Below are 12,020 nucleotides of genomic sequence, written 5' to 3'. Positions count from 1 at the left end.
CACTATGAGACTAGGTATCAATTACAGGAAAATAACTGTAAAGAAATACAAGCACATGGAGGATAAACAATATGCTGCTAAATAACCAAGAGATAACTGAAGCAATCAAAGAGGAAATCAAAAAATACCTAGAAACAAGTGACAATGAAAACACGACGGCCCAACACCTATGGGATGCAGCAAAAGCAGTTCTAAGAGGGAAGTTTACAGCAATACAATCCTACCTCAAGAAACAAGAAAAATCTCAAACAACCTAACCTATGTACACCTGATTCACTTTGTTATGAAGCAGAAACTAACACACGATTGTAAAGCAATTATACTCCAATAAGATGTTAAAAACAAACAAAAGAACCCAAAAAACCAAAAAACAAAAAAAACCCTAACCTTACACCTAAAGCAATTAGAGAAAGAAGGACAAAAAACCTGCCAAAGTTAGCAGAAGGAAAGAAATCATAAAGATCAGATCAGAAATAAATGAAAAAGATATGAAGGAAATGACAGCAAAGATCAATAAAACTAAAAGCTGGTTCTTTGAGAAGATAAACAAAACTGACAAAACATTAGCCAGACTCATCAAGAAAAAAAGGGAGAAGACTGAAATCAATAGAATTAGAAATGAAAAAGGAGAAGTAACAACTTCTGCAAAAATACAAAGGACCATGAGAGATTACTATGAGCAACTACATGCCAATAAAATGGACAACCTGGAAGAAATGGACAAACTCTTAGAAAAGCACAACCTTCCGAGACTGAACCGGGAAGAAACAGAAAATATAAACAGACCAATCACAAGCGCTGAAATTGAAACTGTGATTAAAAATCTTCCAACAAACAAAAGCCCAGGACCAGACGGCTTCACAGGCGAATTCTATCAAACATTTAGAGAAGAGCTAACACCTATCCTTCTCAAACTCTTCCAAAATACAGCAGAGGGAGGAACACTCCCGAACTCATTCTACAAGGCCACCATCACCCTGATACCAAAAAAAGACAAAGATGACACAAAAAAAGAAAACTATAGGCCAATATCACAGATGAACATAGATGCAAAAATCCTCAACAAACTACTAGCAAACAGAATCCAATAGCACGTTAAAAGGATCATACACCATGATCAAGTGGGGTTCATCCCAGGAATGCAAGGATTCTTCAATATACGCAAATCAATATGATACACCATAGTAACAAACTGAAGGATAAAAACCATATGATAATCTCAACAGATGCAGAAAAAGCTTTTGACAAAACTTAACACCCATTTATGATAAAAACTCTCCAGAAAGCAGGCATAGAGGGAACCTACCTCAACATAATAAAGGCCATATATGACAAACCCAAAGCCAACATCATTCTCAATGGTGAAAAACTGAAACCTTTCCTCTAAGATCAGGAACAAGACAAGGTTGCCCACTCTCACCACTATTATTCAACATAGTTTTGGAAGTTTTAGCCACAGCAATCAGAGAAGAAAAAGAAATAAAAGGAATTCAAATAGGAAAAGTAAAACTGTCACTGTTTGCAGATGACATGATACTATACATAGAGGATCCTACAGATGCGACCAGAAAACTACCAGCGCTAATCAATGAATTTGGTAAAGTAGCAGGATACAAAAGTAATGCACAGAAATCTCTTGCATTCCTATACACTAATGATGAAAAATCTGAAAGAGAAATTAAGGAAACACTCCCATTTACCACTGCAACAAAAAGAATAAAATACCTAGGAATAAACCTACCTAAGGAGAAAAAAGACCTGTATGCAGAAAACTATAAGACACTGATGAAAGAAATTAAAGATGATACAAACTGATGGAGAGATATACCATGTTCTTGGATTGGAAGAATCAGCATTGTGAAAATGACTATACTACCCAAAGCAATCTACAGATTCAATGCAATCCCTATCAAACTACCAACGGCATTTTTCACAGAACTAGAACAAAAAATTTCACAATTTGTATGGAAACACGAAAGACCCCAAATAGCCATAGCAATCTTGAGAAAGAAAAACAGAGCTAAAATCAGGCTCCCTGACTTCAGACTATACTACAAAACTACAGTAATCAAGACAGTACGGTACTGGCACAAAAACAGAAATATAGATCAATGGAACAGGATAGAAAGCCCAGAGATAAACCCAGGCACATATGGTCACCTTGTCTTTGATAAAGGAGGTAAGAATATACAACAGAGAAAAAACAGCCTCTTCAATAAGTGGTGCTGGGAAAACTGGACAGCTACATGTAAAAGAATGAAATTAGAACACTCCTTAACACCATACACAAAAATAAACTCAAAATGGATTAAAGACCTAAATGTAAGGCCAGACACTATAAAACTCTTAAGAGGAAAACATAGGTAAAACACTGCATGACATACATCACAGCAAGATCCTTTTTCACCCACCTCCTAGAGAAATGGAAATCAAAACAAAAATAAACAAATGGGACCTAATGAAACTTCAAAGCTTTTGCACAGCAAAGGAAACCATAAACAAGATGAAAAGACAACCCTCAAAATGGGAGACAATATTTGCAAATGAAGCAACTGACAAAGGATTAATCTCCAAAATTTACAAGCAGCTCGTGCAACTCAGTATGAAAAAATCAATCAACCCAATCCAAAAATGGGCAGAAGACCTAAATAGACATTTCTCCAAAGAAGATATACAGATTGCCAACAAACACATGAAAGGATGCTCAACATAACTAATCATCAGAGAAATGCAAATCAAAACTACAATGAGGTACCACCTCACACTGGTCAGAATGGCCATCATCAAAAATCTACAAACAATAAATGCTGGAGAGGGTGTGGAGAAAACGGAACACTCTTGCACTGTTGGTGGGAATGTAAATTGATACAGCCACTATGGAGAACAGTATGGAGGTTCCTTAAAAAACTAAAAATAGAACTACCATATGACCCAGCAATCCCACTACTGCACATATACCCTGAGAAAACCATAATCCAAAAGGAGTCATGTACCACAATGTTCACTGCAGCTCTATTTACAATAGCCAGGACATGGAAGCAACCTAAGTGTCCACTGACAGATGAATGGATAAAGAAGATGTGGCACATATATACAATGGAATATTACTCAGCCATAAAAAGAAACAAAATTGAGTTATTTGTAGTGAGGTGGATAGACCTAGAATCTGTCATACAGAGTGAAATAAGTCAGAAAGAGAAAAACAAATACCATATGCTAACACATATATATGGAATCTAAAAAAAAAAAAAAAAGTTCTGACAAACCTAGGGGCAGGATAGGAATAAAGATGCAGACGTAGAGAATGCACTTGAGGACACAGGGAGGGGGAAGGGTAAGCTGGGACGAAGTAAGAGAGTAGCACTGACATATATACACTACAAAATGTAAAATAGATAGCTAGTGGGAAGCAGCTGCATTGCACAGGGAGATCAGCTCGGTGCTTTGTGACCACCTAGAGGGGTGGGATAGGGAGGGTGGGAGGGATATGCAAGAGGGAGGTGATATGGGGATATATGTATACATACAGCTGATTTACTTTGTTATACAGCAGAAACTAACACAACATTGTAAAGCAATTATACTCCAATAAAGATGTTAAAAAAATACAATAAAATAAAATGAAGGTACCTTTTACAATGTTATTGGAAAGAGAAGAAATATAGATAAGTTCTAACAGAGGAAAAAAATATATATATATATGCACACACACTAACAAGGTACCTATAGACAAGAAAATGAGAAAATATGTGACTATGTCATTGAAAACCAGCACGTTTATAAGAGCTCCACAATTCTCATAATCAATCCCTGTCACCAAAGAAGACTTCCATCAGATTTAAAGTGAGTATCTGAAAGCAAAATATTTTAAGTTTATCTAAGGGTGTGCTTCTTGCTCTATTCAAGCTAGCAAATACTTATTGAGGGTCTGCTACTTACTAAACATCCATAATACAATCTCAGTTACATACAACAGTAGCTCATACTACACTTACCATTAGGAGTACAAGTTCATCCTCTGGAACAGGCTCTAGATCAGGAACAGTAAAAGATTCTGGAAACTGTGCTCCATTGGTCAGGGCTTCAGCAGCTTTTATGGTGGTTGAGAAACATTCTAACCAGGCCCACTCATTTGGATTCCACGATGCAGGGTCAGGGAGGCAGTTCTGGTGGTGTGGTGGCACTGGAGGATCACACAGCAGCTGATCCAGATGAAGTCCCACAGCAAGGGAAGCCAGACATTGCATATAGGGGCTGTGAACAAGCTGGTCACCACAAACCACATGAGGCTAAGAGAAAATGCAAGGATATTATGCTGAAGAGCCTCTGCCAAATAATATAAATTAGCCTCCTGCATTCTGAAAGCCTGTAGTCATATTTTAACTTTACTGTTTTTTTTAAGCTTTTTACTTTGAAATAATTTTAGATACATAGAGAGTTGCAGAGATAGTACAGAGAATTCCTATAAACCCTTCACCCAACCTTCTGTAATGTTCACATCTTATATAACCATGGTGCGATAATCAAAGCTAAGAAAGTAACATTGGTTACAATAATAACTAAACCACAGAACTTTATAGGGTTTCCCACTAATGCTCCTTCTCTTTTCTTTTCTTTTTTAAAAATATTTATTTATTTATTGGCTGTGTCGGGACTTAGTTGCAGTGCGCGGGCTCTAGAGGGACCAGACTTAGTTGCCCCTCGGCATGTGGGATCTTAGTTCCCCAAACAGGGATCGAACCCGCGTCCCCTGCACTGGAAGGCGAATTCTTAACCACTGGACCACCAGGGAAGTACCTAATGCTCCTCTTCTGCTCCAAGATTCAACCCAGGACACCACACTGCATTTAGCATATTTTCATTACAGTTTTTCTTGAATTAAAAAAAAAAAGGCAGATAACTGAACCATGGAGACCTGCTCCCTCTCACATTTCCTCCTTTACCAAAAGAACCCTGGTAGCCATCAAAGACAGCCTTCTTCCCTGGCCCTCCCTAGATGTACTAGAGCAACTCTGTGAGAGACTGAGTGATTCAGAAAAGAAAACCTGGGTAAACCTCAGTGAAATTAACTGGGTGTGGTAACAGCTGATTAGATTAACATAGCATGGCAAAAAAAAAAAAGGAAAAAGGAAAAACCCCAGAAGAGCTCTGCCTAGGAGCAGCATACTGTGACTACTGAGGGCTGGAAGACAGGCTATACAACAGGATCATGGCCTGGGCAACAAGTCCAAATTCCATAATTTCCCATTCTAGTATTTAATGACCCTACTTAATTCAACCTTACCTCTTCTACTAAACTTTCCACAAGGATTCACCTGATAAAGTGGACAGGATGTTCACTCTGACGCCCATATCCATTCCCCCTCCCAACTGTGCGATGGCAAAGCCACACAAAAATAGATATATGGGTCAGAAAAGGGAAGATGATATACTCTGAGGTACAGGGATTTAAAGTTTTGGAATGAATAAATAATCTGAAATGAATAATAGAAACACTATACAAATTTGAGGGTTATTTAAAAATTTTACTCCCACTAAAATAAAGTAAAAGCAGGCTTAGGATTACTAAACAACTGTTTTAGACATGAATTGTCTTCATTTGATTCCACCCAAACAGCCCCACTTATTTTACTCAGACCTCATACTCTTAAGGGATAAATTCAAAGCTATAATTCCAATTCCAAAGCACCAGTCATCTGTAGATCTGCAAGAACGAGTGTAATCAGTTACCTTTTCATAGGCATACTGCTCCTGAAGCATCACGGGCAGCCGCTCCAGAAATGCTCTCATGCAGGGAGCCATGTTTAATCCCAGAACACCCTGTTGTTTCAGTGCTGTCCTACAGGTTGCTAAAACATGATTGGCAGCAGCCCATTCTGCTGTACAATTCACGACCAAAACATCCTGATGAAAAGTAAACCATGCCACATGATATTTGTTTAAATAAAAGAGAGACTTTCCATCACCATTCATATATGAGAAATTCCTTCCAGTAATACATTAAACACTTTTGCTTTTTGGACATTTTATGCTATACTTTTAATGCCTATGAACTTCAAAACATCCTAAATTTTGTCTAAGGTAAAAACAAGTGAATAACTGTAAAATTTGTGAACTACCTTGCATTAGCTGATTCTTCTTAAAGAGACTTAATTATTTGCTATCTCATAGGACTTGTAGGACAAGGTATCTAGTATATTTTAAAAGTCTGACATGACCACAAGGATACTAGAGGAAGTAGTACTCTGCTGAGGGACACACATCTACAAGAGAAGCAGCACTGCTCTGTGGCTCTATGGTTTATTCTATGCAGGCTACTACTGCCTATGGTCTGATTCTATATTTTACTTGTAGTAGGACTGTTCATGCAGGTTTTCAGCTCTATTTTAATATTACCACATATTAACTACATAAATGTAAACCAAAGCAGCACATTGGCACTATTCATTAAGGGTATGAAAAGCAATATTGTAAGAGATAATGTCATATCATAGAATTATTTCACAGTAGAGGGCTAGTATTTTTTAGTAGAACATTAAATTTGAAAGCCAAGATATATTCTGTATAGTTGAGTTAAAGGTTTTTGAGGTAGTCCTTCTTTTCAGGGAAAATTCTTTAGATAATTTAGTGCTGTCGCAAAAATCATGGCAGAAAGTAATAAATTCTCTTTATAACTTCCAGTGGAAAGTCATTCAATAATTAAGCATTTTTCCCAAAGTATAGGGTATAGGAGAGTACCAGGTTCTAGTTTTCCTTCTGCCACTAAATAGGTGCATTATCTTGGGCAAGTAATAATCCCTCTGGATATCATTTTTTGCCTCGGTAAAGTGGGATGCTTGGACTACGATTTTTAAGATACCTTACAGGCTAACAACTTACAACTTGATATGATTGTAAAATTACCTTTGATCTATTTGAGCAAGCAGCTACCCCAACATCTGGAATCCATACTGTGGTCTGAATAGCTCCAGAGCCAATCACAACAGTTTGCAAGACAGAGCCATCCTAAAATGAGATGTATTTATCAATACACACTACTTAACTAGTTAGCCATTATTTACATTTTAAATTTATACTTCACGTTCACAAAAACTTATTGTAAAACCTACACTTTAGCTAAATTTGGCAATGCCCAACTGCATACTACTATCCAATTTTCTAGAGCCTTTTCTAAATGATTTTAAAAATACATCATTAAGAAAAACTGAAGGGCAGGGGAGCCTTCAAGATGGCAGAGGAGTAAGACGTGGAGATCACCTTCCTCCCCACAAATACATCAAAAATACATCTACATGTGGAACAACTCCTACAGAACACCTACTGAATGCTGGCAGAAGACCTCAGACTTCCCAAAACCCAAGAAACTCCCCACGTGCCTGGGTAGGGCAAAAGAAAAAAGGAAAAACAGAGACAAAAGAATAGGGACGGACAGGACCTGCACCTCAGGGAGGGAGCTGCGAAGGAGGAAAGGTTTCCACACACTAGGAAGCCCCTTCACTGGCGGAGACGGGATGGGCGGGGGGAAGCTTCGGAGCCACGGAGAAGAGCACAGCAACAGGGTGCAGAAAGCAAAGTGGAGAGACTCCAGCACAGAGGATCAGTGTCAACCAGCACTCACCAGCCTGAAAGGCTCATCTGCTCACCTGCCAGAGCAAGTGGGGGCTGGGAGCTGAGGCTCGGGCTTCGGAGGTCAGACCCCAGGGAGAGGACTGGGGTTGGCTGCGTGAACACAGCCTGAAGGGGGCTAGTGCGTCACAGCTACCCGGGAAGGAGTCCAGGGAAAAGTCTGGACCTGTCTAAGAGGCAAAAGACCATTGTTTCGGGTGCGCAAGGAGAAGGGATTCAGAGCACTGCCTAGATGAGCTCCAGAGACGGGCGCGAGCCGCGGCTATCAGCACGGACACCAGGCACGGGTGTGAGACGCTAAGGCTGCTGCTGCAGCCACCAAGAAGCCTGTGTGCAAGCACAGGTCACTATCCACACCTCCCCACCCGGGAGCCTGTGCAGCCCGCCACTGCCAGGGTCCCGTGATCCAGGGACAACTTCCCCAGGAGAACACACGTTGTGCCTCAGCCTGTTGCAACGTCACACCAGCCTCTGCCACAGCAGGCGGCATTCCGTACTCTTCCCTCCCCCAGGCCTGAGTGAGCCAGAGCCCCCTAATCAGCCGCTCCTTTAACCCCGTTCTGTCTGGGCGGGGAACAGACGCCCTCAGGCGACCTACACGCAGAGGTGGGGTCAATTCCAAAGCTGAACCCCAGGAGCTGTGGGAACAAAGAGGAGAAAGGGAAATCTCTCCCAGCAGCCTCAGGAGCAGCGGATTAAATCTCCACAATCAACTTGATGTACCTTGCATCTGTGGAATACCTGAATAAACAACGAATCATCCCAAAATTGTGGTGCACTTTGGGAGCAACTGTAGACTTGGGGTTTGCTTTCTGCATCTAATTCGTTTCCAGTTTTATGTTTATTTTACTTTAGTATTTAGAACTTATTATCATTGGTAGATTTGTTTACTGATTTGGTTGCTCTCTTCCTTATGTATATATATAATTTTTTTTTTCCTTTTTCTTTTTGTGAGTGTGTATGCGTATGCTTCTTAGTGTAATTTTGTCTGCATAGCTTTGCTTTTGCCATTTGTCATGGGGTACTGACTGATTGTTTTTTGTGGGTTTTTTTAGTATAGTTTTTAGTGATTGTTATCATTGGTGAATTTCTTTTTTGGTTTGGTAGTTCTTTCTTTCTATTTTTTTATTACTTTTTTATTTTTAATAATTTTTTTCTATTTTAATAACTTTACTTTATTTTATTTATTTCTTTCTTTCTTTCCTTCTTTCTTTCTTTTTTTTTTTCTCCCTTTTCTTCTCAGCCGTGTGGCTGACAGGGTCTTGGTGCTCTGGCCTAGTGTCAGGCCTGACACTCTCAGGTGGGACAGCCGAGTTCAGGACATTGGACCACCAGAGACCTCCCAGCCCCATGTAATATCAAATGGTGAAACCTCTCCCAGAGATCTCCATCTCAACGCTAAGACCCAGCTCCACTCAACGACCAGCAAGCTCCAGTGCTGGACACCCTATACCAAACAACTAGCAAGACAGGAACACAACCCCACCCATTAGCAGAGACGCTGCTTAAAATCATACTAAGTTCACAGACACCCCAAAGCACAACACTGGACATGGTCCTGCCCACCAGAAGACAAGATCCAGCCCCACCCACCAGGCACCAGTCCCCTCCAACAGGAAGCCTACACAACCCACTGAACCAAACTTACCCACTGGGGGAAGACACCAAAAAACAATGGGAAATACAAACCTGCAGCCTGCGAAAAGGAGACTCCAAACACAGTAAGTTAAGCAAAATGAGCAGACAGAGAAATATGCAGCAGATGAAGGAGCAAGGTAAAAACCCACCAGACCAAAGAAATGAAGAGAAAATAGGCAGTCTCCCTGAAAAAGAATTCGGAGTAATGATAGTAAAGATGATGCAAAATCTTGCAAACAGAATGGAGAAAATACAAGAAACGTTTAACAAGAACCTAGAAGGACTAAAGAGCAAACACACAACAATGAACAACACAATAAATGAAATTAAAAATTCTCTAGAAGGAATCAATAGTAGAATAACTGAGGCAGAAGAATGGATAAGTGACCTGCAAGATAAAATAGTGGAAATAACTACCGCAGAGCAGAATACAGAACAAAGAATGAAAAGAATTGAGGACAGCCTCAGAGACCTCTGGGACAACATTCAATGCACCAACATTCGAATTCTAGGGGTCCCACAAGAAGAAGGGGAAAAAAAATGGACTGAAAAAATATTTGAAGAGATTATAGTTGAAAACGTCCCTAATATGAGGAAGGAAATAGTCAACCAAGACCAGGAAGTGCAGAGAGTCCCATACAGGAAAAATCCAAGGAGAAACATGCCAAGACACATATTAATCAAACTATCAAAAATTAAGTTCAAAGAAAAAATATTAAAAGCAGCAAGGGAAAAGCAACAATTAACATACAAGGGAATACCCATAAGGTTAACAGCTGATCTTTCAGCAGAAACTCTGCAAGCCAGAAGGGAGTGGCAGGACATATTTAAAGTGAGGAAAGGGAAACACCTACAGCCAAGATTACTCTACCCAGCAAGGATCTCATTCAGATTTGATGGAGAAATTAAAACCTTTACAGACAAGCAAAAGCTGAGAGAGTTCAGCACCACCAAACCAGCTTTACAACAAATGCTAAAGGAACTTCTCTAGGCAAGAAACACAAGAGAAGGAAAACACCTACAATAACAAACCCAAAACATTTAAGAAAATGGGAATAGGAACATACATATCAATAATTACCTTAAATGTAAATGGAATAAATGCTGCCACCAAAAGACATAGACTGGCTGAATGGATACAAAAACAAGACCCATATATATGCTGTCTACAAGAGACCCACTTCAGACCTAGAGACACATACGGACTGAAAGTGAGGGGATGGAAAAAGATATTCCATGCAAATGGAAATCAAAAGAAAGCTGGAGTAGCAATTCTCATATCAGACAAAACAGACTTTAAAATAAAGACTATTACAAGAGACAAAGAAGGACACTATATAATGATCAAGGGATCGATCCAAGAGGAAGGTATAACAATTGTAAATATTTATGCACCCAACATAGGAGCACCTCAATACATAAGGCAAATACTAACAGCCACAAAAGGGGAAATCGACAGTAACACAATCATACTAGGGGACTTTTAACACCCCACTTTCACCAATGGACAGATCATCCAAAATGAAAATAAATAAGGAAACACAAGCTTTAAATGATACATTAAACAAGATGGACTTAATTGATATTTATAGGACATTCCACCCGAAAACAACAGAATACACATTTTTCTCAAGTGCTCATGGAACATTCTCCAGGATAGATCATATCTTGGGTCAAAATCAAGCCTTGGTAAATTTAAGAAAATTGAAATCGTATCAAGTATCTTTTCCAACCACAACGCTATGAGACTAGATATCAATTACAGGAAAAGATCTGTAAAAAATACAAACACATGGAGGCTACACAATACACTACTTAATAACGAAGTGATCACTGAAAAATCAAAGGGGAACTCAAAAAATACCTAGAAACAAATGAAAATGGAGACACGACGACCCAAAACCTATGGGATGCAGCAAAAGCAGTTCTAAGAGGGAAGTTTATAGCAATACAAGCCTACATCAAGAAACAGGAAACATCTCGAATAAACAACCTAACCTTGCACTTAAAGCAATTAGAGAAAGAAGAGCAAAAAAACCCCAAACTTAGCAGAAGGAAAGAAATCATAAAGATCAGATCAGAAATAAATGAAAAAGAAATGAAGGAAACAATAGCAAAAATCAATGAAACTAAAAGCTGGTTCTTCGAGAAGATAAAAAAAATTGATAAACCATTAGCCAGACTCGTCAAGAGAAAAAGGGAGAAGACTCAAATCAATAGGATTAGAAATGAAAAAGGAGAAGTAACCACTGACACTGCAGAAATACAAACGATCATGAGAGATTACTACAAGCAACTCTATGCCAATAAAATGAACAACTTGGAAGAAATGGACAGATTCTTAGAAATGCACAACCTACCGAGACTGAACCAGGAAGAAATAGAAAATATGAACAGACCAATCACAAGCACTGAAATTGAAACTGTGATTAAAAATCTTCCAACAAACAAAAGCCCAGAACCAGATGGCTTCACTGGCAAATTCTATCAAACATTTAGAGAAGAGCTAACACCTATCCTTCTCAAACTCTTCCAAAATATTGCAGAGGAAGGAACACTCCCCAACTCATTCTACGAGGCCACCATCACCCTGATACCAAAACCAGACAAAGATGCCACAAAGAAAGAAAACTACAGGCCAATATCACTGATGAACATAGATGCAAAAATCCTCAACAAAATACTAGCAAACAGAATCCAACAGCACATTAAAAGGATTATACACCATGATCAAGTGGGGTTTATTCCAGGAATGC

General features: G+C 39.2%; 1 protein-coding gene across 3 annotated transcripts in view; it reads right to left on the bottom strand.

Moving 5' to 3' along the window:
- HERC1 (HECT and RLD domain containing E3 ubiquitin protein ligase family member 1) overlaps positions 1-12,020 on the bottom strand; it is a 215,380-nt gene that overhangs the window by 28,262 nt on the left and 175,098 nt on the right. For all 3 annotated transcript variants that reach the window (XM_036841279.1, XM_036841282.1, XM_036841283.1), the window contains 3 exons: positions 6,904-7,005; positions 5,731-5,904; positions 3,996-4,289 (listed from right to left, as the gene is read on the bottom strand). In XM_036841279.1, coding sequence (XP_036697174.1) covers positions 3,996-4,289; positions 5,731-5,904; positions 6,904-7,005 — 570 coding nt within the window. The remainder of the gene's footprint in view (positions 1-3,995; positions 4,290-5,730; positions 5,905-6,903; positions 7,006-12,020) is intronic.

This window comes from Balaenoptera musculus, chromosome 2 (genome assembly GCF_009873245.2).
Source record: "Balaenoptera musculus isolate JJ_BM4_2016_0621 chromosome 2, mBalMus1.pri.v3, whole genome shotgun sequence".
In the NCBI taxonomy this organism is placed as follows: Eukaryota; Metazoa; Chordata; class Mammalia; order Artiodactyla; family Balaenopteridae; genus Balaenoptera; species Balaenoptera musculus.
The sequence above is the reverse complement of the archived record's forward strand: the minus strand, read 5'-3'. Positions and strand labels throughout refer to the sequence as shown.